At 57.7% G+C, this 27,211-nt stretch overlaps 2 protein-coding genes across 9 annotated transcripts; both read left to right on the plus strand.

Moving 5' to 3' along the window:
- Positions 1-673: 673 nt before the first annotated feature.
- DDR1 (discoidin domain receptor tyrosine kinase 1) lies at positions 674-16,839 on the plus strand. Of its 7 annotated transcripts, none has more exons than XM_053913951.1 (19): positions 2,704-2,815; positions 3,369-3,489; positions 5,652-5,781; positions 5,874-5,976; positions 6,181-6,409; positions 7,727-7,874; positions 8,080-8,188; positions 8,590-8,776; positions 8,886-9,132; positions 9,616-9,711; positions 9,816-9,967; positions 10,705-10,870; positions 12,102-12,212; positions 13,279-13,523; positions 13,905-14,032; positions 14,257-14,475; positions 14,920-15,154; positions 15,656-15,805; positions 15,922-16,839. In XM_053913951.1, exons 3-19 carry the CDS (start codon positions 5,694-5,696, stop codon positions 16,060-16,062), a joined length of 2,754 nt encoding a protein of 917 aa, XP_053769926.1. In that variant the 5' UTR covers positions 2,704-2,815; positions 3,369-3,489; positions 5,652-5,693; the 3' UTR covers positions 16,063-16,839. The 7 variants fall into 7 exon arrangements, with proteins under 7 accessions (XP_045049112.2, XP_024413539.2, XP_045049113.2 ...); XM_053913950.1 differs by having other exon boundaries at positions 2,746-2,900; XM_053913952.2 differs by lacking the exon at positions 2,704-2,815 and adding an exon at positions 2,926-3,206.
- A 4,820-nt stretch (positions 16,840-21,659) lies between these two features.
- On the plus strand, positions 21,660-27,125 carry GTF2H4 (general transcription factor IIH subunit 4). Of its 2 annotated transcripts, none has more exons than XM_045193231.2 (14): positions 21,660-21,911; positions 22,510-22,652; positions 22,929-23,033; positions 23,380-23,511; positions 23,765-23,861; positions 23,947-24,035; positions 24,250-24,361; positions 24,501-24,569; positions 24,788-24,871; positions 25,122-25,254; positions 25,458-25,588; positions 26,206-26,253; positions 26,394-26,472; positions 26,861-27,125. In XM_045193231.2, exons 2-14 carry the CDS (start codon positions 22,513-22,515, stop codon positions 27,031-27,033), a joined length of 1,392 nt encoding a protein of 463 aa, XP_045049166.2. In that variant the 5' UTR covers positions 21,660-21,911; positions 22,510-22,512; the 3' UTR covers positions 27,034-27,125. The 2 variants fall into 2 exon arrangements, with proteins under 2 accessions (XP_045049166.2, XP_045049167.2); XM_045193232.3 differs by having other exon boundaries at positions 21,660-21,847.
- Positions 27,126-27,211: the final 86 nt, after the last annotated feature.

The following is a 27,211-nucleotide window of genomic DNA, read 5'->3' on the forward strand; positions in this document are numbered from 1 at the left end:
ACTGGTTTCCAAGCCACTAGTCAGAGCACCTTGTCTGACAAAGACATTTATACTTCAGAGGGGACAGGCCAGACTACGTTTAAAATTGGGGTTGTTCTTGAAAACTAAGGGTGACTTCTGGCCCCAGGTACTTCCTGTGGGCCACTGGCACAAGGTGGGCAACCAACTAGGAAACTGGGACTCTGGTTTTCCCCAGGGTGCAAAAACGGAGAGAAGGAAGAGAAGTGTTATGCACCGAGGAGGCCTCCAGAGGCCCACCACGGTCAGTTCCCATCTCTCTCCTTCCACCCCGGGCGGTCCCTCCCACCCGGGTCCTCCCGGTCAGCAGGACCAGATGCCCTGCCGGAGCCCTCAGCACAGCCAGCTGGGCAGCTTTATCCCAAGCTGCCTCTCTCCACCATCCTTTGTCTGGAGACTCTTTGTCTGAGGTCTCCCTTTGGTTCTGTTTCTCAGTCCTGGCCTCCCCTCCCTTCCTCCCAGGCCAGGCTGCTCCCTCCCTCTCTGCAGGGGCTGGGAGGCTCAGCGAGGGGAGCTGAATGGGTTGCCATGGACACGTTGAAGCCAAGGCAGCTGGCCCAGGCAGCTGCTCGTGGCCACGAAGGGCAGACAAAGACAGGCAGCCTTGGCAGCTTCAGATCTGGAACCACCGAAGGCCTGAGGCTGAGGGACTGGGACCCAGGACTGCGGTGGAGGTGAGAGGAAGCCAGAGCTGAACTGGGAGGGCAGGGGTGGGGACTGAGCTGGACTCTCCCCTTGAGAGAGGGACCAGGCGGGCTAGGCTGGAGGGGAGCTCCCACAGCCTGGCAGGAGGAGGGGAAGGATGGAGAGTAGAGTTTGATGATGGGCTGAGGGGCTAGGGTGCCCCCAAGGGGAGGCGTTTGGCCTCTGTGGCCTGATGCCCAGAAGCAGGTTTGATTTCATCTTTGGTCCCGTCTTCCCTGGCCTGTCCCACAGTTGCCCGTCCTTTTTTAGCTTCTTACTCTTCTCATCTCCCCGTGTCCCTGGGTTTCAACCCCTGTGCCTCAGGCTCCCCACTCTCTCCCCATCTTTTGGTCTCACTCCAGCCCTTTCTTCCCTACTTTGTCCTTGTTTCCTGTACCCCGAGTCTGCCTGGCTGCTCACTGCCCAGGGAGCCTCACTTTCTTGCCTTCCTCTTCACTCGTCCCCGCCCTCCCATCGCGCAGTCCAGCACTTTTCTCCCCAGATCTCAGTCCTCCCCCCTTGCGCTGCCTGTGGTGTACCCTTGTCTCCATTCCCTTTCCTCTTTCGGACCCCCAGTCCTCTTCATTCTTGGCCTCAGTGTATCCCCTGTCTCCCTGAGTTCCTCACCATCATCAGCTTTCTCCAGGCCGGGGCTATCCACAACTGAGCTTGACTGCATCCTTCTCCCTTCCAGTGCTGCATCCTCCTCCTCCTTCCACTCTTGGGCCTCAGTTTCCCATTTGTTCCAAGTGGTATTGAGGCCTGACTCATGCCCAAGGACTTGTGTACCCCTCACCCTGCCCTGCCACTAGCCTGTTCTCACTCTCCCCAGCTGCTAACCCAGCTTGCTTGCCCCAGGGCCAGCGGCACCTCCCAGGAAGGGAACTGCAGTTCATGTGGGAGGCTGAGCTGGTCCTTCCTCCCTCTCACTGGTCCTGCTGGGCCTCCCCACTTGGGCCAGGTAGTCTGACATCCTGAAGCTACCCTCTCCTATGTGCTTCTCCTTACATTTTCCCCCCAGTTGTTTCCCTTCCTCTCTTTCCTGGGCAGCAGGAAACCATTGGCTTGAAGGGGAGGGAAGCCTGGATGGCATGGGGGCAGGGAGGAGACCTTTGGGGGCCTGGGTGGACAGAGGGACTCTGGAGTTGGCAGTGATGCGGGAGACATGGGGTGAGCCCTGGCTAGTTGGGTGGACACTCGGTCCTGGCACTGCTCTGAGGCCCTGGGTGGTAGGGATTTCCCTCGCTGGCCCCTGGGAATCTGGGCTCCGAGCCCCACATTCCAGCCGGCTCCAGCCTTCTTTCTGCAGTCACTTGACTCCTCCGGGCCCCAGCCCTGCATCCTCGCCACTCCTCCAAGCCCTGGTCTGGGGCCGAGGTGAGCATCACGGATTAGGAATTTCTCCTGGGTGGAGAACGGGCAAGGGTTTCAGGGTTTTATGGTTAACTCTACTCTCTTCAGTGGACCCCTCTGTCTGGTACTGGCCGTGCCACCTGGCCTGGGTGTGTGCGGGCCTGGAGTGTGGAATGTCCCACCAGGGTGTGAGGGGCTGCAGCTTCTCTCCTGAGGTGTGGGGTGCAGCTCAGCCTGGCCTCCGTCTGGTCTTCCCCAGCGTTGCCCTGGAAGGAGAGGCTGAGAGCTGCCCAGGTAAGGTTCTTGGACACCCTGGCCCCATCCCCAGCCTGACTCCACCCACGGATCAGCCTCTTCTGGCCCAGGCTCCCCAGGGGCTGTCTCGAAGGGAGAGGTGCTCTGGAGGCACTCTGGGGTTTCGTGGAAGGGGATGACGGGGAGAGGTAATTCTCCGAGTGACCCCAGCTGTCTGTTAGTGAGTCCCTTAGCAGGTGGGGTGCCCTGGGTCTGTGTGTCTCCCGTGGGTCGGAGCGCACGCCCATCTGTTCCTTGGCTCTCCGAAGGGCCGGCCTCTTCCTGGTGGTGCTTTTGTGTACTTGTCAGGGTGGGACTTTGTGTTTCTTCTCGGGCTGCTGTCTGGGTGAGTTTGTATTTGCTGTGAGGTGCGCGGGGCCGGAGCTGACTGGGCCCGAGGGAGGCCTGCCCCAGGAGGATTCCAGGGCCGGAGTCTGGACCCCGAGTCTGCGGAGGAACAGGAAGGGTGGGGAGAGAGGGGCTGGAGGCAGCCTCTGGGACAGTGGAGTTTGGGGTGCAGAGTGGGTCTGGGGAGAGGGCTGGCTGGGCAGGTGAGCCCTGCTCCTCTTCCCCAACCGAATTCCTGCCGCTGGGCTGGGGCCTGGGCCTGTGGGAACCTGCTTCTTCGCGTTGCCCTGGGGCTGGCCCCCATCACCTCCCTCTCCCCCGGAACCGAGCCCAGAAAAGGGGGAGTAGGGAGGGGCTTGGGTGTGTGGGAGGCCCTAAGGGGGATCAGGCGGCCGCAGGGGCCTCAGCTCTGCGGTCCTCTCGGGCGGGGAGCCTGGGGGGTGGGAGGGTGGAAGGCGACAGGGGCGCCACTACAAGCGGGCAGTGACCTTGGGGACAGCCTGGAGCGGGTAGGAGGCCCGCGGGGAGCAGGGCGCCGGCGCCGGGAGCAGGGAGGGGGGGCGGGCGGCCGCGACCGCGGCCGGGCGCCGGCGGGGGAGGGGTGGGGGCCGCGCCAGGGAGGCGGTGCCTGCGCCGGTGTCGCACCTCCCCGGCTCCTCTCCCCGGAACAGGCCCCCGACAGCTGCTCCGGGCGCCGCCGCCGACACCCGAGCCCCGCCGGCGCCTCCGCTCCGCCTCCCCGCGCCTCGCCCGGCCGCCGCCCCCGAGGGTCCGCGGGAAGAGCGATGAGAGGTAGGGAGGGCCGCCGAGGACCCCGCAGGCGCGCCCTGGGGTGCGGGCCGCGCCGGGGCGGGGGTGGTGGCGGCAGGACTCGCCGGCCTGCGCCTGCTGGTCCGGGTCCGGGAGCCCCTGGCGTGGGGAAGCTCCGGCACCCAGCCAGCCCCCCCGCCCCGCCCCCGCGCGTCCTGGGCGAGGGGACAGGTGCGCACAGGTAGCCCCACTGGGTCGTCTCCTCGGCCCCTGAGAAGTGGGCCTGCTCTCCCGCCGGGCTGATCCCTGCCCCCCCCGCCCCCCAGCCTGGTGCTCAGACGCTCTGGTGCTGGGCGGTCGGTGTGCGCGGGACTGAGCGGTGCGGCGAGGCAGGTGGAAGCTCCCTCAGCTGCCACCGGCCGTCCCGGTCCCACCCCCTCGACTTCTGCTCGGCCGGGTCGCCCCGTGTGTTAGGGGGCGGCCCGCGCGCGGCCTGTGGCTGCAGGAGCGCAGAGGCGGTGTCCGGCCATTTCACGCGCGCAGGTGCCTGACCACGGCCCTCCGCGGGGCGATGGGCTCGGACCCCAGAGGAGGCCGAGGCGTGGCCGGAGCTGGTGTGGGGGCGTGTGTGTGTGTGTGTGTGTGTGTGTGTGTGACAGGTTTGCGTGCATGTCACATGGGAGCGAGTCACTGAGTTTGCGACGGGCCGTCTGCGAGCCGCAGAGGGGGTGTGTGCTGTGCTAACCCAGCCTGTGTTTACCGTGGCAGGCTCTGGAAGTCCCCACGGCTGGCCGCGTGTGCCTGCGTGTGCGAGCGTGCATGTGCGCGCACGGAGCGTGTGGGTGTTGTCTGGGCTGGGGGCCGGGGAGGAGAGCGAACACCCCGTCGCAGGGTCTGGCCGGCGGTGTGTCGGTGGCTGTGATGGGGCAGAGTGGGCGGGGTTGGGGCAGGTCTGGTGGGCCTGTCCTCCCGTTGCTGACCCCGTGGAGAGAGTGGGGGCTGGGGGTCTCTGAGAAGCGTTGCCCTTCTCCGCTGGCTTCTGAGCCTGCTCTATTTACCTCTCGCTTTGTGTTTCTGGCCCTGCCTCCCCTCACCCCCCTGCCTCCTACCCTCTGCTTGCCTTTGTATCTCTGCCCGGGCTTCTCTCGCTCCGTCTGGCTCCGATGACTCATCTGGGATAGGCATGGAGGTTACTCAGGGGAACAAGGGCCCCACTGTTCCCAACAGTGGTGGGGGGTGGAGAGTGGGACACCCAGGAATTCCAGGCCCCTGTGTGTATGTAGCTCCTGGACCTCCAAGGGACTAGGCGTGATGCCTCTGGTCCTAGCTCTGCTTGGATACCAGGGTGCCCCCCACAACTCAGTCAGCCCCTCAGCTGCTGCTTCAGAGCTGTGGGGTCTCAGCTGCCTCCTACATTCCTGCCTAAAGCATTGTGGGAGCAGCTGAAGGAGGACAAAGGGATGGGGGAGTGTCCCCCACTCCTCCTACCTCCTGGGGTGACCTGAGCCCTGTCTTCAGACCCGCCCTCCTCTCCCAGCCTTTCCCTCAGCCCTGGGCCCTTCCCCCTTCAGAAAGTAGGAACTGGGGGCACAGCTCGTCTGGTGGAAGGCAGAGCAGGGAGAGCTAGGGTCTGAGGGATGGCCCGAGAGGTCCCTCAGGACTCCAGGGCCTGGGGAGCTCAGTGCAGACCTAGGAGGAGGCCAGGTCGGTACAGCTTTCCCTGTACTGCGGTTCGTAAGGACGTACCGGATGAGATGGTTTCAGTTGGGATGAGCTGCCTGGGCCCCAGGGAGGAGGAGCAGACCTCTCAGACCTTCACGGGCACAGGTCACCCGGGAATGTGTTGACGTGCTGGTCTGGACCGGGGCTTGAGACCCTGCATTTCTGCCAAGCTCACAGGTGCTGCTGAAGCTGCTGGTCCCGGGGTCACACGGGGCTGGGGCTAGCGCTACGGAGGGCCGAGATGTTGGAAAGTGCTGGAGGCCCCCACTTGTCCTAGAATTCTGGGCTCCCAGGTGGGGAGGGGACCAGGGTTTAGCCCATGGGAATCATTCTGAAAATACAGCCAATGCTGCCGAACAACTGCTCCCGCCGTCTCACTGCCGTTGTGCCCAAAGCAGCCCGTTCTGGCTGTGGTTGCTAGCTGGGACCTGAGCTCCGTGACTGCCCTTTAACTCACCTCCCGCCCATTTTGTCTCCTGCAGGGATGCTGCCCCCACCCCCTTAGGCCCACGGGGTCAGGAGCTATGGGGCCAGGGGCTCTCCCATCTCTACTCCTGCTGCTATGCTTGGTGGCAACTGGAGATGCTGACATGAAGGGACATTTTGACCCTGGTGAGGAGACTGGCTCTTGGGTCCCTGAGGGATGGGGCTTGGGAATCAGAGAATCAGGGGCCTTGACCATCTCTCTGCCTGTATTCACCCAGCCAAGTGCCGCTATGCCCTGGGCATGCAGGACCGGACCATTCCAGATGGAGACATCTCTGCCTCCAGCTCCTGGTCAGACTCCACAGCCGCTCGCCACAGCAGGTACCTGGCACAGCGGAGCTGCCCTGGAGGTTCACTGCTAGGGTCTCTACTCGCCCTTCCAACCCTTCAGCACGAGCCAAGAGGCTTCTGAGAAGGCCAATGCCAATGGGACTGCCACAGTCCTGGGAAGGGTGGGGCTTTAAATACTGGATCCAGAGGCAGACCCAGGGCCAGACGTTCCCTGTGATCTCCTGCCCCTCCCAGGCTGGAGAGCAGTGATGGGGATGGCGCGTGGTGCCCCGCAGGGCCAGTCTTTCCGAAGGAGGAGGAGTACCTGCAGGTGGATCTGCGGCGACTGCACCTGGTGGCCCTGGTGGGCACGCAGGGGCGGCATGCCGGGGGCCTGGGCAAGGAGTTCTCCCCCAGCTACCGGCTGCGTTACTCCCGGGACGGCCATCGCTGGATGGACTGGAGGGACCGCTGGGGTCAGGAGGTGAGGCTGGCAGGGGCAGCAGCCAGGAAGGGTGGCTCTTCTCTGGCTACACTTTAAATGCCACACACCTACTGACCATCCTCCAATTCACAGCTTCTCCAGCCCAAACCTCTCCACCTGAGCTCTGTCTAGTGTTGGCACACCTGAACAACTGTGGCACCTTTCCGCTTAGATGTCTGATGGGTGTCTCAAACTTACCATCAATTTCCCAAGCTGAACTTGAGTCCCATGCTCACCCTCAGCCTGTCCCCCCCACCCGACAGTGTTCTCCACCACCCCATGCCCAGTTGTTCAGGCCATGAGCTGAGATGATTTCCTTGGCTCCTTGTTCTCACCTCCTGCTTCCAATGCATCAGCAAGGCCACTCTCTGCTACTCCATGCTGTCTCCTGCCTCGCATCTGTCCCCACTATCCCCACCCCATCCCAGCTTAGGTGACATCCCAGTGTCGACCCCTAACTGTTCTCCCTGCTTCTGCCCTTCCTGTCTGACGTGGGATCTTGCCCTGGAGGCCACCACATCCAGCGTACTTTAAAAAACACACTGACTTTCTGGTAGCTTTCTGCTGCCAGTGCCAGAACAAAAGGGAATCCCCTTCCTGAGTGCAGAAGCTTGGTCTGCTCTGGCTCCTGCCTGCCTGTTATCCTGGCCCCACCTGGGCCATCCTGGTTTTCTGGCTGTTCCTGAACAAGCTAGGGCTCATCCCACAGCTTCCGCACGTTTTCACTTGCTGTTCTCTGTGCCTGGAAATCTCCCTTGCCCCTGCCTGTGTCCTCAGGCTCTCCCTCACTCCACTAAGTTCTTCCTCCAGATGTCACCTCCTCAGAGAGCCTTTTCTGACCACCCCACCTCCCACTGCTCCAGGCCCACTTCCTGCCTCTTGTTCTTCGCAGCTGCTTCTCCAGCAGCGCTCAGTCCCGCAGGGGAGGGCCTGGTGCTCAGCGCTGCCGGCGGGTGGGCAGGCAGACGTGAGGGCTGGTGCGTGGCAGGCCGGGGACCAGCACCTGCAGAGTGAACAGAGGGGACAGGGAACTGGAGCGGGGGTGCAGGGCTGTGAGGACGGGGTGGAGCCTGGCACAGGGAGCTGAGTGGCTTTGAGACAGATACAGGGAGCCAGGCCCGAGTGGAAGGGATGATGCCGAAGTGGGCGGACTGACCCTCGGGCTGACAGAGGGGTCAGAGGTCTCTGCTGCAGCCTGTGTGCTCAGCATCCCCCTTCCTGCATCTCTGTGCGGGGTGGGCCGGGCCAGGAAGCAGCTGGTGACAGGGAAGTTAGACTTGCCTTTCCAACCCACCCACCCTGTTTCCTGGCCCACAGGTGATCTTAGGTAATGAGGACCCTGGGGGAGTGGTGCTGAAGGACCTGGGGCCCCCCATGGTGGCCCGGCTGGTCCGCTTCTACCCCCGGGCGGACCGGGTCATGAGTGTTTGTCTGCGGGTGGAGCTCTACGGCTGCCTCTGGAAGGGTGAGTCGTTCAGGGGTTCGTATCCCGGAGGACTCCTGTCCTGTCCCGGGGAGAGGGGCGTCCAGGTGCCTCTTTCTCCTGTTGGGAAGCTGTCACTCTGAGGGAGGAGGGAACTGGCCCACATTGCGTCCTCCATGCCAGTGGGCCTGTGGAAGGATGGGGGACGGAGGCTCCTTGCCCTCACACGCCCCCCACCCTGCCTCAGATGGACTTCTGTCTTACACCGCCCCCGTGGGGCAGACGATGTACCTGATCGAGGCCGTGCACCTCAACGATTCCACCTACGACGGACACACCACACACACAGTCGGCGGGTGAGGAAGGAGGCCCCACGGGACTGAAGCCTGGGGAAGGAGGGAGGGTGATGTGGGTAGGGGTGGGGGGCTGGCAAACAGTCTGGGCAGGGAGATAGAAGAATGGGGAGGGGCATGGGTTAGCTGAAGCCTCAAGGGACAGGACCAGGACTGAAGGGCAGCAAGGTGACCACTAGCTCATATGACACCTCGTATGAGTTAGAAAAAGGCGCTCCTTTGCTAACACTTGCGTCTGCTGGAAACGTCACAATAAAACACACACATCATAGGTGCAGCGTGTGACCCGGAGTGCCCATTCCAGTCCCGGGTCAGGGCCAGGCCTGCTGAGGCTGGGGAGGCAGAGCGTCTGGGTAGGAGATACTTTCTTCTCTCCAACCTCTTCCTCGGCCCCTCCTCTCCAGGCTGCAGTACGGAGGTCTCGGCCAGCTGGCAGATGGCGTGGTGGGCCTGGATGACTTTCGGAAGAGCCAGGAGCTGCGGGTCTGGCCGGGCTATGACTATGTGGGGTGGAGCAACCACAGCTTCCCCAGCGGGTACATGGAGATGGAGTTCGAGTTTGACAGGCTGAGGGCCTTCCAGGCCATGCAGGTGGGTGTGTCCAGCCCCCGGGGAGAGCTGTGAGGCCAGGATGGGTACCCCTGGAATGCTTGCCAGGGCGCCCCTGACCTTGGCCCATGTCCCTTTTCCCTCCCCCCAGGTCCACTGTAACAACATGCACACCTTGGGAGCCCGCCTGCCTGCGGGGGTGGAGTGTCACTTCAAGCGGGGCCCGGCCATGGCCTGGGAGGGGGACCCCGTGCGCCACGCCCTGGGGGGCAGCCTGGGGGACCCCAGGGCCCGGGCTGTGTCGGTGCCCCTGGGCGGCCGTGTGGCCCGCTTCCTGCAGTGCCGCTTCCTCTTTGCTGGGCCTTGGCTGCTCTTCAGTGAGATCTCCTTCGTCTCTGGTAAGCCGGGGGACAGCCCAGGCCCCAGCCTTCAGGACTTCCAAGCCCTCAGGCCCCTAAGACACCCTCCCCTGGCACCACACCCATCACCCACGAAACTTCTCAGGCAGCGGGTCCCCCAAATAATTTGAATGCCCCCCTCCCCCCACCATCTCTGTCCTTCCTGCGTGAGCCCCTTACTCAGGACTGGTGTCGACAGCGCTGGCCGCAGAGACACTGAAACCCTCGTGCTGGTCGGGAAACAGCCTCTTCTCTAGCCTCCTGACACTACGACCCCTACCCTGGGCTTCCCCTGGGAGCCCTGAATCTCCCCACAGTCCAGCAGCTGAAAGGTTAACATCCACCACAGCCAGGGCCTCCAGGCCCCTGGTCCCCTGTCCCTACTGCCCGTGTGCTCCCACTCCTCACCTGCTCACCAGTTCTCCTGCAGGCCCCCATCTCTCCTCTCTCTCTGCCTTGCTTTCTCTTCTTCCTTCTTCCCAGATGTTGTGAATGACTCCTCTCTGGCTCTGGGGGGCACCTTCCCACCAGCCCCCTGGTGGCCACCTGGCCCACATCCCACCAACCTCAGCAGCTTGGGTGAGCAGCCCCGGGGCCTGTCCTGGGTGTGGGTCCCATGCACCAGTCCTCCCTGCATGCCCCCCACTTTCTGCCCCCCATTCTGACCCTCCTGCCCCCACCAGAGCTGGAGCCCAGGGGTCAGCAGCCCGTGGCCAAGGCGGAGGGGAGCCCCACCGCCATCCTGATCGGCTGCCTGGTGGCCATCATTCTGCTGCTGCTGCTCATCATCGCCCTCATGCTGTGGCGGCTGCACTGGCGCAGGCTGCTCAGCAAGGTGGGTGGCTGGGGCGGGGCAGCACAGTCTGCTTAGCATAACCGGAGGGGACTCAGTGAAGGTACCACTTACAGAAGTGTGGGCGGGGTGCACGGAAATCCAGAGCAGTAGCGAGGCTCCCAGGGCCATCGCCGCAGTGTCATCACCCTGGGCTGCTTGGGGAAAGGAGGCCACGCTTACCAGAACCCGGGCAGTGAGCCTGTGCAGGGGGTGCCTTGCTGGGGCAGCAGGCTCTGGCTCAGGGATGCGGTAGCCTGAGTCCTCCCCTCGGGGAGCGGCTGGGAGAGCCGTCAGCCTGACGGCACTTTCCATGGGTCTGCCCCCCAAACTCCTGGGGCTCCTCTCTGGCTAACCCGGCCACAGCCTGTCGCCGAAGTCTACGCTGCTCACCTCTTGAGGCAGATGCCGAGTGGGAAAAGGTGAAGCTGGAGGAGCAGCCAAAAGAAGTCTGGCTTACCCAAAGCCGTGTCTTCCAGTGAGAGTCTGGGCTGCTGATACACATGAAAGTTGATGCTTGCAAACTGGTCAGACCTGGGTGAGATCCCATCCTGGGACTCACACGCTCTTGAGCCTCTGGTTCTTTACCTGTGAAGTGGAGTTAACTGTAGATACAAGGGCTGTAGATCTAGGGCTGTTGTGAGGACAGAGTACGGGGACGTGGGGGCGGCGTTTAGCGAAGAGCTGGGAGGTGCACGCCAAGCAGCAGCGCGGTTCACGCTTGCCTTCTCCGTGACAAGGCCGAGCGCCAGGTCTTAGAAGAGGAGCTGACAGTTCATCTCTCTGTCCCTGGGGACACCATCCTCATCAACAACCGCCCCGGCCCTCGAGAGCCACCCCCTTACCAGGAGCCCCGGCCTCGTGGGAATCCACCCCACTCTGCCCCCAGTGTCCCCAACGGCTCTGGTAAGACCCGACTTGTTCCAGTTCTACCTCCGTCTTCTGCCCGTTTCTTACTGTGTTTCTTTCACATCCCCTTCATTTCTGTTGTCCCTGATTTCAATTCATTTTATTCTGTGGCCCCTGGTTACCACCCACTGTATCATTTCCTGTCCCTACCATGTAATCTCCCTCAAGGTTTACTGTCTCTGCCCCATGCACGCCTCTCCATCTTCTCTGTTGTGGCCTCACTCTGTGCCTTCCTGGCCCCTCTCCCTTCTCCTAGATGCACTGTGTTCCTTCCAGCTACCCATTCGTCATCCATCCATCTGTATTCATACATCATTCATCCACTCATTGTGCATCTATCATTTGTCTGTTCATCTGTCCATCCTCCATTATCCATGCATCCATCTATCACCTACCCAACCATTCACCCAGCACTCATCCATTCATCTATCCTCCATCATCCATCCAACCACCCATCCATCCTCCATCATCCATCCATCCATCCTCCATCATCCATCCATCCATCCTCCATCATCCATCCGTCCGTCCATCCATCCTCCATCCATCCATCCATGCATCCATCCATCCTCCATCCTCCATCCATCCATCCATCCTCCATCATCCATCCATCCATCCATCCATCCATCCATCCTCCATCATCCATCCGTCCATCCATCCATTCTCCATCCATCCATCCATGCATCCATCCATCCTCCATCCTCCATCCATCCTCCATCATCCATCCGTCCATCCATCCATCCTCCATCCATCCATCCATCCATCCTCCATCATCCATCCGTCCATCCATCCATCCTCCATCCATCCATCCATGCATCCATCCATCCTCCATCCTCCATCCATCCATCCATCCTCCATCATCCATCCGTCCATCCATCCATCCTCCATCATCCATCCGTCCATCCATCCATCCTCCATCATCCATCCATCCATCCATCCATCCTCCCTCCCTCCATCCATCCATCCTCCCTCCATCCATCCTCCACCCATCCATTCACCCATCCTCCATCCATCCATCTAACCATCCATCATCTATTCATCCATCCATTTATTCATCCATTCATTACTCAACCGGCTACCCAGCATTTTCCACACCCTTGTTTTATCCTTTCTCTCTTAGTACATTTGTTTCCGTCAGCCCTGGTTTTGCTGTCTTCCAGTTCTCCCTGTCTGTCTAGCCTTGAGTCTCATCCCTTCCCCATGTCTCCCCCATCCCTCCTTCTCCCGACAGCGTTGCTGCTCTCCAATCCGGCCTACCGCCTCCTTCTGGCCACTTACGCCCGTCCCCCTCGAGGCCCAGGTCCCCCCACGCCCGCCTGGGCCAAACCCACCAACACCCAGGGTAAGCCCCTCTGCCCTGGGCTCCACCAGGCTCCCAGTACCTCTACTGGGGCAAGGAAGAGTCCTCATACCTTGCACTGCCTCCTCTCCTCACTGTGGCCTCTTCTGCTCTCCTGAGTTCCCATGGAGGACTCCCTTATGCCCCTAGCTCTCCTCCGCTGCTGCTGCTGCTGCTTTTTAAGGCGTCCCCTTGAGCTGAGATGTAGAAAGCCCACTGGTTCTCAGCTCTGTCCCCCTCCTCCTCGTCCACCCCATCTCTTCAGCTCTCCAGAGCCAGAGAGGAGGTTGCGGTGGTGGCCCAGGTTCCCCTGTAACTCCTTTGTTCTCCCCTCTCTCTAGAGCTTCAAGGAGGAGGGCCTCTCACCCTGGGTGCTTGCCCTGCCCCCCCATGTGTCCTCTCTCTGCAGTCCCGGAGGTGAAGGCTCACACCCCCGCCCTTTCTGTCTGTTCCTCTACTTGGTGTTGCCCCTCATTGTCACCCCTTCTCCTGGGCTAAGAGGGGCAGCCCTGCCTCTTCCCCTCTGTCTGTAGACCCCTTGTTGTGTGGGCTGTGAGGACCTGTTCCCTTCTCTGTGTGCCCCCGTCTCTGCTTGTCTTTGAGCTTGGTGTGTGGGGTCACGAAGGATTCGGGTATCGAGGGCAGGGAAGAGCCAAGGCTGAGAGTGGGGGCTGTGGAAGAAGGGGGGGCTCAGTGAAGGGGAGGGACTGGCAGGGGGTGGGGCGACGGTTTGGAAGTGGAGGCTGGCAGGGTGTCTGGCACCGCCTTTCTTCTGACGGCGGGTGAGGGAGCTCCTCTTCTGGACAAGACTTACCCGATGGTTCTGTGGGCTGTGCTGGGGTCCCTAGAGAATAAGACTTTATAACCATCTCCACTGCCTTGAAAACTCTGGAGCAGCTAACTCATCCCACACTAGCGTTTTCTCTGGTTTGAGGAAGCTCGTGGGGGGCAGACCTAGTCCGTCTCCCAGCCGGGTGACGGCACCCGTGGGGGGCTGGGGTGTGAAGGAGCGTGGCCCTCAGGGGCTGTTCCTGATGCTGAGCCTGTTTTCTTTCCTTCGTCCCTCCAGCCTACAGTGGAGACTACATGGAGCCTGAGAAGCCAGGAGCCCCGCTTCTGCCCCCGCCTCCCCAGAACAGCGTCCCCCATTACGCCGAGGCTGACATTGTCACGCTGCAGGGTGTCACTGGGGGCAACACCTATGCAGTGCCTGCACTGCCCCCAGGGGTGGCAGGGGATGGGCCCCCCAGAGTGGATTTCCCTCGGTCGCGGCTTCGCTTCAAGGAGAAGCTTGGTGAGGGCCAGTTTGGGGAGGTAAGGAGGATCCCTGCCAGCCGTCCATCTGGGGTTCTGTTGCCCACATGTCTGCCACGAGCAGGAACCTGTCATCTGTGACTGTGTTATCCTAATTGAACCTTTTTTTAAATAAATATTTTATTTATTTATTTTTAGAGATGGGGGAGGGAGGGAGGGAGAGAGGGAGGGAAACATTGATCTGCTAGGGAAACATCAATCGGTTGCCTCTGGTAGGTCCCCAACAGGGGACATGGCCTGCAACCCAGGCATGTGCCCTGACCAGAAATTGAACCGGTGACCTCTCGGTTTGCAGGACAACGCCCAACCCACTGAGCCTCATCAGTCAGGGCGGCCTTGGGAAACCTTTCGGTCATCTAACAAATGGCCTTACTTCTCCAGGTGCACCTTTGTGAGGTAGAGAACCCTCAAGACCTTGTCAGTCTTGATTTCCCCCTTAATGTGCGCAAGGGGCATCCCTTTCTGGTAGCTGTCAAGATCCTACGGCCAGATGCCACCAAGAACGCCAGGTGAGGACCAGGGTTGGCATTTGGGAGGGCGGGGGGCCGTGCAGAGTGGGGAGCGGTCCACAGAGAGATGTGGCAGAGGCAACAGAGGGCGGTCTGGGGAAGGCCCCCGCATCACAGCGAGGCAGTGCGCACGCGGGGGTGGGGTGCTGGTCCACGGGAGCGGGGGACAGGTGCAGATCGCCCCCCCTCCCCCGGTGCCCTCGCTACCTTCTCCCTGTCTCTAGGAACGATTTTCTGAAGGAGGTGAAGATCATGTCGAGGCTAAAGGACCCAAACATCATCCGGCTGCTGGGCGTCTGTGTGCAGGATGACCCTCTCTGCATGATCACTGATTATATGGAGAACGGCGACCTTAACCAGTTCCTCAGCGCCCACCAGCTGGAGGACAAGGCGGCTGAGGGGGCCCTCAGGGATGGGGAGGCCGTCCAGGGACCCACCATCAGGTCAGTGAGTACCCAGGCTGGCCTTCCCCTGGGAGCTCCAGCCCGAAGGCAGAGTGAACTAAGGGGTGGGGAGGCAGGTGGAGGCTCCGGGATTGACGAGGCCTGGGATGAGGAAGATGAGGGCCAAAAAAGCAGGGCGTGGCTACAGTGAGGGGCTGAAGGGACTTGGACCCTGTCAGGGTTTCCCTGTGCCCTCTGTCACCCGCACTGCCTGCATCCACACCGGGGACATAATAAAAGCAGCCGCTGCCCAGGGTCGGATGAGTCAAAGGGAAGTTGAGTAGGTACCTGCTTGCGGGCCTCCACCTGGTACTTGCGTCTCAGCACCAGAGTTGGTATGGCCCGGTCCCAGGGAGTGGCTGCCCTTCCTCTCCTGGTAATCTGTGAGGCGAGACGAGGCTGGGGCTACCCCAGTGACCCTCTGTCCTTGGCTCCCTTACTCAGCTACCCAATGCTGTTGCACGTGGCAGCCCAGATTGCCTCAGGCATGCGCTATCTGGCCACACTCAACTTCGTGCATCGGGACTTGGCCACAAGGAACTGCCTGGTCGGGGACAATTTCACCATCAAAATCGCCGACTTCGGCATGAGCCGGAACCTCTACGCTGGGGACTATTACCGTGTGCAGGGCCGAGCGGTGCTGCCCATCCGCTGGATGGCCTGGGAGTGCATCCTCATGGTGAGCCTCGCGGGCAGGGCAGGGAGCTCTGGCTGCCTCTTCAAGTCTGTGGTCCCATTCAGTTTCCTCGTCTATAAAGTGAGGGTTTGGACCAGTGCCCTCTAAGGTTCCCTGTCGCTCAGGGACTAGAGAAAGCAGGGAGGTTTGGAGTGATGGGGAAGGGGCCCGGAGACCAGTGGAGCTGAAAGATGGAGTCAGAGTGGCAGAGACCAAGAGAGGCTAAGGGACAGGGGGCTAGAGAGAAGGAGATGAGTTAGGAGCTAGACAGGATCAGAAAATGGAGGGCAGGAGGGTAGAAAAGGGAAGAGATGAGGGAGAGGACTAGAGCCTGAGAAGGAAGGCAGAGCTGAGGGAGGGAGGGACAGGCTTATTGGGAGAGAGCCCACTGGGAAGAGTGGCGTCGGTCCCGGGAAGTGCGGAGGGTCCGTGGCCCTGTGGGGAGAGGAGGAAGTCTGTGTTGCCTGATGCCTTTCTCCGCCTGTTGCCTTATCCACACTCCAGGGGAAGTTCACAACAGCAAGTGATGTGTGGGCCTTTGGGGTGACCCTGTGGGAGGTGCTGATGCTCTGCCGGACCCAGCCCTTCGGGCAGCTGACAGATGAACAAGTCATTGAGAATGCAGGGGAGTTCTTCCGAGACCAGGGCCGGCAGGTCAGAGCAGACGGGCCGGGAGGATGGGGCTGGGGGCTGGGAGGGCAGAGCCCGTCTCTTGGGAACTAAAGAACATTTGTTCCCTGCCTTCCGTCCTCACTGCTGCCACAACGTAGGTGTACCTGTCCCGGCCGCCTGCCTGCCCGCGGGGCCTGTACGAGCTGATGCTTCGGTGCTGGAGCCGGGAGCCTGAGCAGCGCCCACCATTTTCCCAAATGCATCGGTTCTTGGCAGAAGATGCTCTCAACACAGTGTGAATCGTGACACCCAGTGGCCCCCCCGGGGGCGGCGGCCAGCAGCACCAAACCCCAGGAGCCAATGGCACCTCCACTCCCCTTGCCCTTCACTCTGAGAGGCAGCGTGACTGCAGGTGGGCCGGGCCTTCTGGAGAGCTGACACCGTCCCTGCTCCTCTCCTAGAAGCCCCCACCACCCACCCAGCTGGCCCTGTGGATGGGGTCCTCTCGGGCATCTTCTAGCCAATCCTTTTGGAGATTGTGGGGCAAATACAGAGCACACACTGGACTTGGCCCCTGGAACAGCTGGGCTCCTGGAAAACACTGGTTCCCGGAGGGAAGGCTGTGGCCCCCCACCCTCTCTCTCTCACACACTGGACCCCACTGGCTGAGAATCTGGGGAGCGAGAGGACAAAAAAAGGAATTGTCCTGCTCCTGGAGTTGTCCTCAGCTTTGGCTTGTTCCCCCCATTCTCTGAAACACTGGACCTGGGGGTGATCCCTACCCCCGACCCCCAGCCATGCCCACCTCTCCCTGCCGTGTTGGAACTAGAACTTCTCTAAGCCTGTATGTTTCTGTGGAATAAATGCCGGGATTAGGGGGAAGAGGGAACACCACCTGAGGCCCTGGGATTGGGCATCTCTGTTGCAGCTGCCACATTGATTTTTCTATAATCACTCGGGGTTTGTACATTTGTGGTGGGAGAGACACAGATTTTTACACTAATATATGGATCTAGCGTAATACAATTTTAATCCCCTGTACTAGGCAGGTAATAATAAAGATTGAGTTTTCCACAGCTGTGCATAAATTTCTTGGGGTTTTGGTAAAATCTGCTTCCTGGCCTCCTTTCCCCCATCCCATTTTCTTTCTTCCTTCTCTTTTTCCTCCTCTCTACTCCATTTCCTACCACATACTTGGGCACTGCAGTGTTCTGTGTCTCCTTAAGCCAGGCCCTTGCCAGTGGGACCTCAGGTTCATCAGCGCCAACAAGAGCTCCGCAGGAAGCCTGGGGTCTTGACCTTGTTTGAACCATGAACCCTTCTCACAGTCGGGAGAGGTCTACTGATTCCGCCTCAGAATTATGTTTCAAAACCCATTTAAAGTGGTATGTGTGTGTATATACAGATACGACGAGAGAGGGTTCACCAAAATGCTAACAATTATGCTACATTACCATCCTTTTAGGTATATTTAATCACATCTGGCAGTAGGTGAAATAAGTACTGACATTTTCAAATAGTATAACGGTAACATCCGAGACTCCTAAGCCTGGTGGGATGAAAATAGCTGTGGTGTTCATCAGAGACAGGCACGTGCACTGCTAGTACTGCTGGGGTGTTGCTCGCACTCAGACCTGGGAGAAATGCTAAGTTTCAGTTAGAGGTTAATAAAAATAGAGGTCTTTTTTTCCTGGCCCATATTCTAGGACCCCACCCCCACCGTCCACCAACAGGTCTGGAAGTCCCAAGTGGAGAATCCCTGGATTAGGCGTATCAGCCATGCCAATCACCCAAGAGATGACTTGCTGGGAGCCAGAAACAAGAGGCTAAATTATCTCCAAGGCTTGGAAGGATGACCTATAACCACCAAGAAAACATTTAACAAAGAGTTAAAACTTGGTTGGAAAGGAAAACAATTCAGTTGCAAGTATTAGAAAAGGCAGAGACCCATCTTGTGAAATAAAGACCCAGCGATCATGGTCGACGATACTCACAAAATGAGCCAGCTGGAGGATGAGGGTAACAATAAAGAAAATTTAATCCTAGGTTGCACTCACAGGCCCTTGGGGTCCAGGACACAGATCTAAGAGCCCTGCTGAAACCTGCATAAGGTCAGGCCACTGTGAACCACAGTCCAAGGTGGGCACCGACAGGCCGAGGGGTCAGAAGCCAGAACTCTGAAAGGTTAGGGATCGATGCCACACGGAGAGCTGAGACCTCCCGTCTCTGAGCTCAGAACTCAAGGTCAAGACCAGCGATTTTCACCCTTTTTCATCTCATGGCACACATAAACTAGTTACTAAAATTCTGTGGAATTTTAATATTCCACCAAAAATATATTTGCTGCTGATCTGATAAAAAAAATAGGTATAATTTTGATTTACTCACACGGCACAACTATTGTTGTGTTGGCTGTTGCCATTTTTTAATTTGATATCCTAAGGAAAAGTGGTCAGGGCCCCTGACCAGTCAGGTGTTGTATGTTTTACACATTCTCGCGGCACGCCGCCACGCCGCCACGCCGGTTGAGAACCACAGCTCTAGACGTGTGCGAGCACTGAGACCTCGTGTGCATTTCATCTCGCTGCGTTCAAACTTCCTCCTCTCCCTCTGTTTCCTGACTGAATGGCAGTGTCAACCGCTCTGCTGCACAAGCCAGAAACCTGGGGTCACTTGTCCTTTCCTCCCAAATCCCGTCTATGACCAGGCTCTGCCGATTTTGCTTCCCAAATTTCCCTTCAGTTTGTCATTTCTCTCTCTCTGCATCACCCCCAGCACACACTACCTCCCTCCTGCCCGAACTACAACATGTCTTTCAGGATCTGCCTTGTTCCTCTCTGGTTTGTTGTAGGCCTGCAGCCACAGTGATCTTGAAAATATATAAAGCTGAGCCCTTTCCTCTGTTTCAAACCCTTTCATGGCTTCCCATTGACTTTAGAATAAGAAAAAAATCTTGGCCGACTTCGGCCCCCCCTTCCAGGTTGGGACCTTCCCTTCTCTCTCCATTATGCACCACCGGCCTTTCAGTTCCGCCCACCCGCCTCAGTCCTTCCTGCCACACGGCCTTTGTGGTGTGCTGCTGCCCCCCTGGAACACAGCTCCCCGCTGTCTGCCTCAGCAACGCCTGCGTGTCCCTCCGCCGTCGCCCTTGACTTGACCGACCAGGTCTAACCCCCTATTTACGCTCTCAGAGCAACACGACTCTCTTCTTTGTAGCACTTACGACAACTTTTTTTTTTTTAAGAAAATAATATTTACTCAACACCTACTATGTGCTAGGTACCCTACTTCTCACATATTATATCTTATTTAATACTCCCAACATATGAAATAGCTAAAATGATTGCCATTTCATAGGGAAGAAAACTCCTTACCAGGTTAAGCCACTTGCCCAAGGTGGCACAGCCGTAGAGGGCAGGCTGCTCGGAAGCAGCGGGTGTGGGCCCCTGGATTTCAGCTCGTTGTCCAGGATGTTGCCTGAGGGCGGTCAGGAAGTCTATCACAGCGCGTTTCGGAGCGCAGGCTAGATACCCCTAAGCCAGGAGCTCCTTCCACAAATCAGCTCCTAGGAGCCCAGACTGATTTCCTTGCTAAAGACCAGTTCCAGAAACTCAGTTCCTGCCATGGACCCCTTACCCTCACCCACGGCATCCCTTGGAGCAGGCATCTCGAAGAGAACTCTGCAATGAGGAGATGGTCTGTACTGGCACCGTCCAATAGGTAGCCACTAGTGAGTCGCTTGAAATGGGCTAGTGTCACTGAGGACCTAAATTATTATTTTAAATATTTTATTTCTTTATTTTCAGAAAGAGGGAAAGGGAGGGAGAAAGAGAGGGAGAGAAACGTCGATCAGCTGCCTCTCAAATGCCCCCAACCAGAAGCCTGGCCCGAAACCCAGGCATGTGCCCCAGCCAGGAATTGAAACTTTTTCTTGCTGGACAATACCCAAACCACTGAGCTATGCCCCCGCCAGGGTAGGAACTGAATTTTAAATGTTTGAAATGTAAATATCTACAGGTTGCTAGTGTGGCCTCAGAGGGTCCCTTACATTGCAGAGAACTGTGACCTGAGCTTGTTCCCGTCACAATGAAGCATATGACCTACTTGAGTTTTATGCCCACATAAGACCTCCTTACAAAGATGGGATTGGCCCAGTTATGCCATTCTGTGACCTGCTTTTCTTCCCCTCACGACAGGCTGTGTGCTGCTCCAGGTCACCACTGACCTCCTCTGTTGTGTTGCCCAGTGTTTTATGGGGTCCGATGACCGACATTTTATCTCACCAGCTCCCCATGATGGACCCTTGGGCTGTTTCCACTGTTTTCATGATACAACAAATGCACTTCAGTAAACATCGTGCATGTGTATCTCTGCACCCAGGTGGGAGAATTTCAGTATGCTCCATTCTTAAAGGGGGAGCTGCTAGGTCAAAGGGTAGTCACAGTAAAACTGTTGGTACGAACGGCCAAACTGCCCTTAAATAAAGCAGCCTACGTCAGCTTTCGATGGAAGTGTACGAGAGTGCTCGTGTGCTGCACACCAGGCTGACATCGAGGTGGTCAATCTTCAGTCATTTTTCAATTGGGTGTGTTATTGTTTCTTTAATTCACTTTTCCTTAATCACTAGTGACGTTAAGTTTTTTCACTTGATTTTAAGTCATTTGTATTTCTTCTGTTTATTGCCTGTTTTCTCTTTTGTTAATCTTTCCACTGTGTTGTTTCTTTTTCTTACTGCTTTTTATAAGAGCTCTTTGTATTTTGTCTGTTTTATCAAATGCTTTTTGTTAGACTGTAATTTGTCTTTTAACTGTACAGAACATTTGCCACGAAGAAGCTTTGTTGGTTTTGTGGCCTTCTTTGAGGATTTTAAACATTGATTACTAAAGAAACAAAACCAACAAGACAGAGTGTTGGACAATTAGCCCCCTGTCCTGGGCGAATGCCCTTCAAATCCCTGCTTCGGCACTGGCCGGCTGTCCGATTGTGGGCAAATTTGATTTCACTGGATTTTGGTCTTCTAGACTGTAAAATGGTCATAAAACTGGCTTTGTCCTGACTGGTGTGGCTCAGTGGGTTGGGCGTCATCCTGCAAACTGAAGGTCACCAGTTCGATTCCTGGTCAGGTCACATGCCTGGGTTTGGGGCCAGGTCCACAGTTGGGGAGTGTACTAGAGGCAACTGATAGATGGACGTTTGATGGATGGATGTTTCTCTCCATTTCTCTCCCTCGCTTCCCCTCTCTAAATAAATAAATAAATAAATAAATAAATAAATAAATAAAACCTTAAAAAAACCTGGCCTTATAGGAAGGTAGGAAAGTGTGTAGCTCTGGCCTTCACTGCCTGCGGTAGATTCATAAATCAAATCAGAGCAAACAATTGTGTTAAACATTGTATTTACTAGGATGTTCTATTAAACGGGGTGGGGGTGGGGCATCGCTGAAGCACGGTGGACATGGCAATTAAGATCTATACTTAACGGGCCCAGTAAAGACGCATTGGATTGCATTAGCAACTCCTAACTCGCGAAGACTCTCTGCAGGGCGCAGAATTCCAATTTTACCCGCAGCTACTGCGTTCAAGGAACCTGGCGTCGTGAGTCTCTAAACCGAGCGCCTCCACCAGGCAGTCTTACGGGCACGGCTGTTCTCCAGTCCGGCTGCCCGTTGGGACGGGTGAGACAAAACGCTGTCGGCCCGGGAGGAGAGCGGTGCGGAACCAAGTGGCCCGGCCTGTGAGGTCCCGAGCGCTCGCAATTAAAGGCCAGCCTCTTTCTTCGCGGCTTCCCCGCGGTGCCTTTTGGGAGTTGTAGTCAGACACGCTTCATCCTGCTGGGCGGGTGGGCAAGAACCAAACTCCAAATCCCAGCATGCCCCGCAGCGAGTGCAACAACTACTCTTCTCCTCCCCACTTTCTTACTCCTTCCCTTGTCTTCTGAATCCTACACTCGTGATTCCTGTCTGTGAAGTTCTTCGTCTCTCTCCCGATCTTCTCTCTTTTTTTTTTGAACCATCCTTTCCCCTATTCTCGGGAGCCAATGCGAGACCTTGGCTCCAATTAAGTGACGGCTTGGAACTCGTGGCAGGCGAGCGGGGGATCAACCCAGAGAGGGCAGGGGGCCGGGAGAGGGACGTCGGAGTGTAGGAGCTGTGAGTGAGAAGATGAGTGGGAGAGAAGTAGGGGAGAAGTTGGGAGGTTGGATGGTGTGGATCAGGTGGAACGGGGTGAAGTGGGACTCTTGGGGAGGGAGAGGCAAGAGGTAGAATTAGATTTGGGAGACGTGGAGCGGAGAGGTGGTTCATTGCCGCGCCCAGCAGGAGAAGTGGGGCAAAGCAGTAGGTAGATGGGAAAGTCTGACAGACGTGGAGCTTGTGGATGGGCCGCTCTGACCGGGAGAGGGGGAAGGGAGACAGGATTGGGCTCAGACGAGTCTTTTTGTCACTGCTTAGTAAAGATGAGACAAATCATCAAAATACAAAATAATTCTGCAGATGTGGGGCAATGAACGATTCTGTTCATTAGAAATTGAGAGAAGCCTGGAGTTGAGGCTAGAAGTGGGGTGACGAGGCAGGAAAGGAGGAAGTCAGTTAGGTCTGGGAGACACAAGAGATGGGGGACATGGAACGGGAACCATGGAAAAGGTGGGCCCACACGGTGGGAGCCAGTGGACCTGGGCTGGACTGAGAAGGGTGAGGGGTGACGCTGGCATGCATTGTGGGGATGGTTTCTGACACTTGCACCCCTCAGGTGATGGAGAACCCCCCCTCAAAGGTTGGACTGAATCGAGCACATCTACAATGCAGGAATCTGCAGGAGTTCCTTGGGGGTCTGAGCCCTGGGGTATTGGACCGACTGTACGGACACCCTGCCACCTGCCTCGCTGTCTTCAGGTGAGGATGCCCTACATGGCAGGGGCCGTGGTGGGGCAACGTAGTGGGGCTTGCAGACAGATAAGGTATCATGGGTAGAAGCTTAGTCTTAAGGGACTTGGAGATGAAAGCGTGTCAGGCCAAAACAGATGGTGTTTCGGGGGCCAGCAGCACCAGTAAAGGTGTGTGGGTGGGCGGGGGACACAGCACGTTTGAGAGGCTGAGATGCAGTTCGAGGACAGAGATGCGGACCTAAGGCAGTTGCTGATATTAACATTGTACTTCTGCCCCCTGCAGGGAGCTCCCATCTCTGGCTAAGAGCTGGGTGATGCGGATGCTCTTTCTGGAGCAGCCTTTGCCACAAGCTGCCGTGGCCCTGTGGGTGAAGAAGGAATTCAGCAAGTGAGTCTGCTGCATTCTCAACTAAATACAAATTTGTCAGCAGCTCAATTTCCCAAACTGCTGTTCTTGGAACATTTTCAGGAAATATTAATGGGTACACCACAAAACTTGTAATGAAAAAAGGTTGGGGAACTCTGCCTGCTCTATTTTCCCTCTTGGAGAGTTGTGATGTCTACAGCAAGGCTCTGGTCAGCGTCGCAGCAAAGAAATTTGCTGAAGAAGACACTGGTTTCACTCTGGGAAATGGTGATCCAAGAATCACCAGTTCAGAAAAGGCAGAAGTGGGGGCCTTTATGGGCCTCCTTTCTGTTCTCCAGACACCCCCTCACCTGTCTGCTTGTTTCAGAGCTCAGGAGGAAAGTACAGGGCTGCTGAGCAGCCTCCGTATCTGGCATACCCAGCTGCTCCCTGGCGGTCTCCAGGGCCTCATCCTCAACCCCATCTTCCGCCAGAACCTCCGCATTGCCCTTCTGGGTGGGTATGTCACTTCCACCGCTTCCTCAGCTGGGCCAGGGGACTGCACTTCTGGATGGGGAGCTGTGACGGCTCTGTCTGGAAGCTTGTGGGCTCTACCTTTGGGAGCTCCTTTAGGAATGAGTTGGACCAGATACAGCTGCACAGTGTAGGAAAGACTTCCCGCTCATGACCCATGGGGATGAGGGCGGAAAGAGGGCAGAGGGACGGCAGGGAACACAGGCAGGGCTCCTCACTCTTGGTCCATCCTGGCATAGGGGCAAGGCCTGGTCTGATGACACAAGTCAGCTGGGACCAGATAAGCATACTCGGGATGTCCCCTCACTTGATAAGTACGCCGAGGAGCGATGGGAGGTGAGGACGTGGGACTGTGTGTATCTCTGCTTGTGCTCCTGCTTCCTGTGGGCCCCAGAGGCATCTCTGTCCTTGCGTTCCTCAGGTGGTGCTGCACTTCATGGTGGGCTCCCCCGATGCAGCTGTCAGCCAGGACTTGGCTCAGCTCCTCATCCAGGCTGGGCTCATGAAGAGGTAAGGAAGCCAGGGCTGCAACAGCGGCCTGGCTCGATGTATCCCTGGGTCCCTGCTAGACTGAGTGTTCGGGTGGGTCAGGAGTGGAGGGGGTTGACTGAAAAAGGAGACTCGAGTGGAGTGTTGCCAGAGGTAAACCAGAAGACACAAGAGGGCCAGTGGTGATGGTGGCCTTTCTCTGCACACCTCTCCCATTGTCCCTCTCTCTCCCCAGTGCTGAGCCTGGAGAACCACCCTGCATCACCTCTGCTGGCTTCCAGTTCCTGTTGCTGGACACCCCTGCCCAGCTGTGGTACTTCATGCTGCAGTACCTGCAGACAGCCCAGGTGAGGGCTGCTCGCCTGCACTCTTGGCTCTTCTCAAGGCCCACTCAGGACTGCTGCTTTTAGACTCTGCTCCCTGACATCCTCTCCTCTCGTTTTCTCCTTCCTGCCCTTCCCTCTGTCTCTGCCCATCCCTCCTTAGAGTCGAGGCATGGACCTAGTGGAGATCCTCTCCTTCCACTTCCAGCTCAGCTTCTCTACTCTGGGCAAGGTAAGCAGGGGAGCAGGGGCTGGAGCTGGGGGCTTAGGTGGGTGAACTGGAGGGGGAGAGGTGGGGAGGGGAGTGAGGCTGTGGGGCTACAGAGTGAAAGATGAAAATGGACAGAACATCATGGCCAGAGGTAGGAAAAAGAGGAAGCAGATGGACCGGGTTGGGAGCGGTAGAAGGGGATGTGTTTTGGACTCTAGCTGAATACTTTTCTTCCCCAGGATTACTCTGTGGAAGGGATGAGTGATTCTCTGTTGAACTTCCTGCAACATCTGCGTGAGTTTGGACTTGTTTTCCAGAGGAAGGTATGAGCACCCAAATATATGGCTTCTAGGGAAGAGGCAGGGTGGTATGCTGCTCTGGCCTTTAGAAAGGAGGGGGGTTGTGGGAGGCAGCTGTAAGCAGTTGCCAGGACTGAATACTTGGGTCCATTGGGGAGAGAAGCTGGGAGTTGGGGTGCTGTGCACTGGGAGGGATCTTGTGTCTCTGGAAGGAAGATGTCTGGCAGTGACACCTGAGAGAGGGCCCTCTGCCTTTCCCTTCTGTCCTTTCCAGAGGAAGTCTCGGCGTTACTACCCCACACGCCTGGCCATCAACCTCTCCTCAGGTGTTTCCGGGGCTGGGGGTACTGCACATCAGCCGGGCTTCATTGTTGTGGAAACCAATTATCGACTGTATGCCTACACGGGTGAGTCAGCAGAGGGCCCCTGGGAGAGCAGGTTGGGGATGAGAGCGGGGAGGGCAAAGGAAGCAGGAAGGAATGCCCGTATTTTTTTGGTCTACCTGATAGTTTACAGAGTTTCTGACATTTCCCTTTGCACATGAGGGCGGGGCTAGAGGAAGTCTGGATATGGGGGAGCCTCCTCATCCTCTCTTCCCATCCTGGGTCAGAGTCGGAGCTGCAGATCGCCCTCATTGCCCTCTTCTCGGAGATGCTCTACCGCTTCCCCAACATGGTGGTGGCGCAGGTCACCCGGGAGAGTGTCCAGCAGGCAATCGCCAGTGGCATTACAGCCCAGCAGGTAGCCCCCGGCGGGCTGGTGGGAGGCAGGCTACGCTTGTGCTGTGGGGTACAGGGTGGCTGCCAGGCCTGTGAGGAGGTGACCATGAGCTGCCCGTCGGAGCACGGATCAGGAGCGTGAGAAGTTAGGGCTGTAGGTGTAGGTGTGGGAGTAGGCAGACATGGGAGACAAAGACCTGAGGGACGAGGGCTAGCTCTGAGTTTGTGTCTTGGTACCACTACTTCCTAGCTGCATGAACAGGCCGGTTGCCTTGTTTCCGACCCTGTTTCTTCAGCTGGAAGATGGAGATGGTGAGTTTTCACCTCACCTGGTCGTGGAGAGGCTGTGGTGAGAGGGCAGCGGCAAAACGCTGAGCTAAGGGCCTGCTGCACAGTCAGTGCTGCTGTTTCAAAGGACAAGACAGGGCCATGCAAAGGGCAGACGTGCCAGAAAAGGAACGGCAGGCTCGACAGTGGGGACAGCGACTTGGGACAACAGCTGAGTGGGGCACGGGCTGATGACAGGCATGTGGCTGAGTTTTTTTAAACAGTCGATGTTCCATTGACATTAGGTGACAGCCTGAGTAGCTTTCCTGCCCTCTTATTTGAGCCCTTGACCCCACTGTTCTGTTTTTCTAGATCATCCACTTCCTCAGGACGAGGGCCCACCCAGTGATGCTTAAACAGGTACGTTCAGGCACCAAGCTGCTGGGGCCTGACAGCCCCTGGCACCTGGTGCTGGAGTGAAGGAGACTCTGGGGAACAGTGGAGGGATGGGTTGTCACAGCAGTATTCCTGAGCCCTCCTGCCACCCCTTGCTCCTGCAGACGCCTGTGCTGCCGCCCACCATCACAGACCAGATTCGGCTGTGGGAGCTGGAGAGGGACAGACTCCGGTTCACCGAGGGTGGGTAGCTTCCGGTCGCTGATTCTTGGTCACTGGCCAGAGGAAGACCAATTCAGTCTTGATGACGTGGAAAAGCTATTGGCTTTTATTTTTATTTTTGTCTTGCTTACAAGACACTTTATTTGGGGTTAGTTGGTAGTTGTATATAAAATCTCAAATTAGTACAATTTGGATTTCCTTAGAAGAGAAAATTTGGGAGGGATAATCCACAGCCCCTCTCTGGTTTTGGTGAGCACTACTGGCTTATCCTGTACTATACTGCCTCCCTGAGTACGGTTGGAGGAGCTGTGAAAGCACATACGGGATTACATTTAAATCCGGTGCTGGCCTGCCGCAGAGGGCTCAGGGTCTCTCCTCCTCTTCCCCGCTGCCCGTCCTCGGTCCCCAGGCGTCCTGTATAACCAGTTCCTGTCGCAAGTGGACTTCGAGCTGCTGCTGGCCCACGCGCGGGAGCTGGGCGTGCTGGTGTTCGAGAACTCGGCCAAGCGGCTCATGGTGGTGACACCGGCCGGCCACGGCGACGTCAAGCGCTTCTGGAAGCGGCAGAAGCACAGCTCCTGAGCGTGCGCGCTAGGACGGGCGCGGGGCTCGGCCCTGTAACTCGATGGTTTTTGCTTACTGGTGGGGACTGTTAAATAAAGCCGTGAGAACGAGCCACGTGGCCTGCAGCCCCTCCCTCTCTGCGGATCCGCTCCCAGCGTCTGCGGTCATTGGGCCGGGGTGGGTAGGGGGTGGGGCC

Source organism: Desmodus rotundus, chromosome 11 (genome assembly GCF_022682495.2).
Source record: "Desmodus rotundus isolate HL8 chromosome 11, HLdesRot8A.1, whole genome shotgun sequence".
Classification (NCBI taxonomy): domain Eukaryota; kingdom Metazoa; phylum Chordata; class Mammalia; order Chiroptera; family Phyllostomidae; genus Desmodus; species Desmodus rotundus.

Excerpts from the sequence above, each read along its gene's own strand:
- DDR1 (XM_024557771.3), top strand. The coding sequence starts at position 5,694 with ATGGGGCCAGGGGCTCTCCCATCTCTACTCCTGCTGCTATGCTTGGTG. Across the intron at positions 8,189-8,589 it reads ACCACACACACAGTCGGCGG|GCTGCAGTACGGAGGTCTCG; the intron begins GTGAGGAAGGAG and ends CCTCCTCTCCAG. Across the intron at positions 15,806-15,921 it reads TCCGAGACCAGGGCCGGCAG|GTGTACCTGTCCCGGCCGCC; the intron begins GTCAGAGCAGAC and ends GCCACAACGTAG.
- GTF2H4 (XM_045193231.2), top strand. The coding sequence starts at position 22,513 with ATGGAGAACCCCCCCTCAAAGGTTGGACTGAATCGAGCACATCTACAA. Across the intron at positions 24,362-24,500 it reads AGTACCTGCAGACAGCCCAG|AGTCGAGGCATGGACCTAGT; the intron begins GTGAGGGCTGCT and ends ATCCCTCCTTAG. Across the intron at positions 25,589-26,205 it reads GTGGCATTACAGCCCAGCAG|ATCATCCACTTCCTCAGGAC; the intron begins GTAGCCCCCGGC and ends CTGTTTTTCTAG.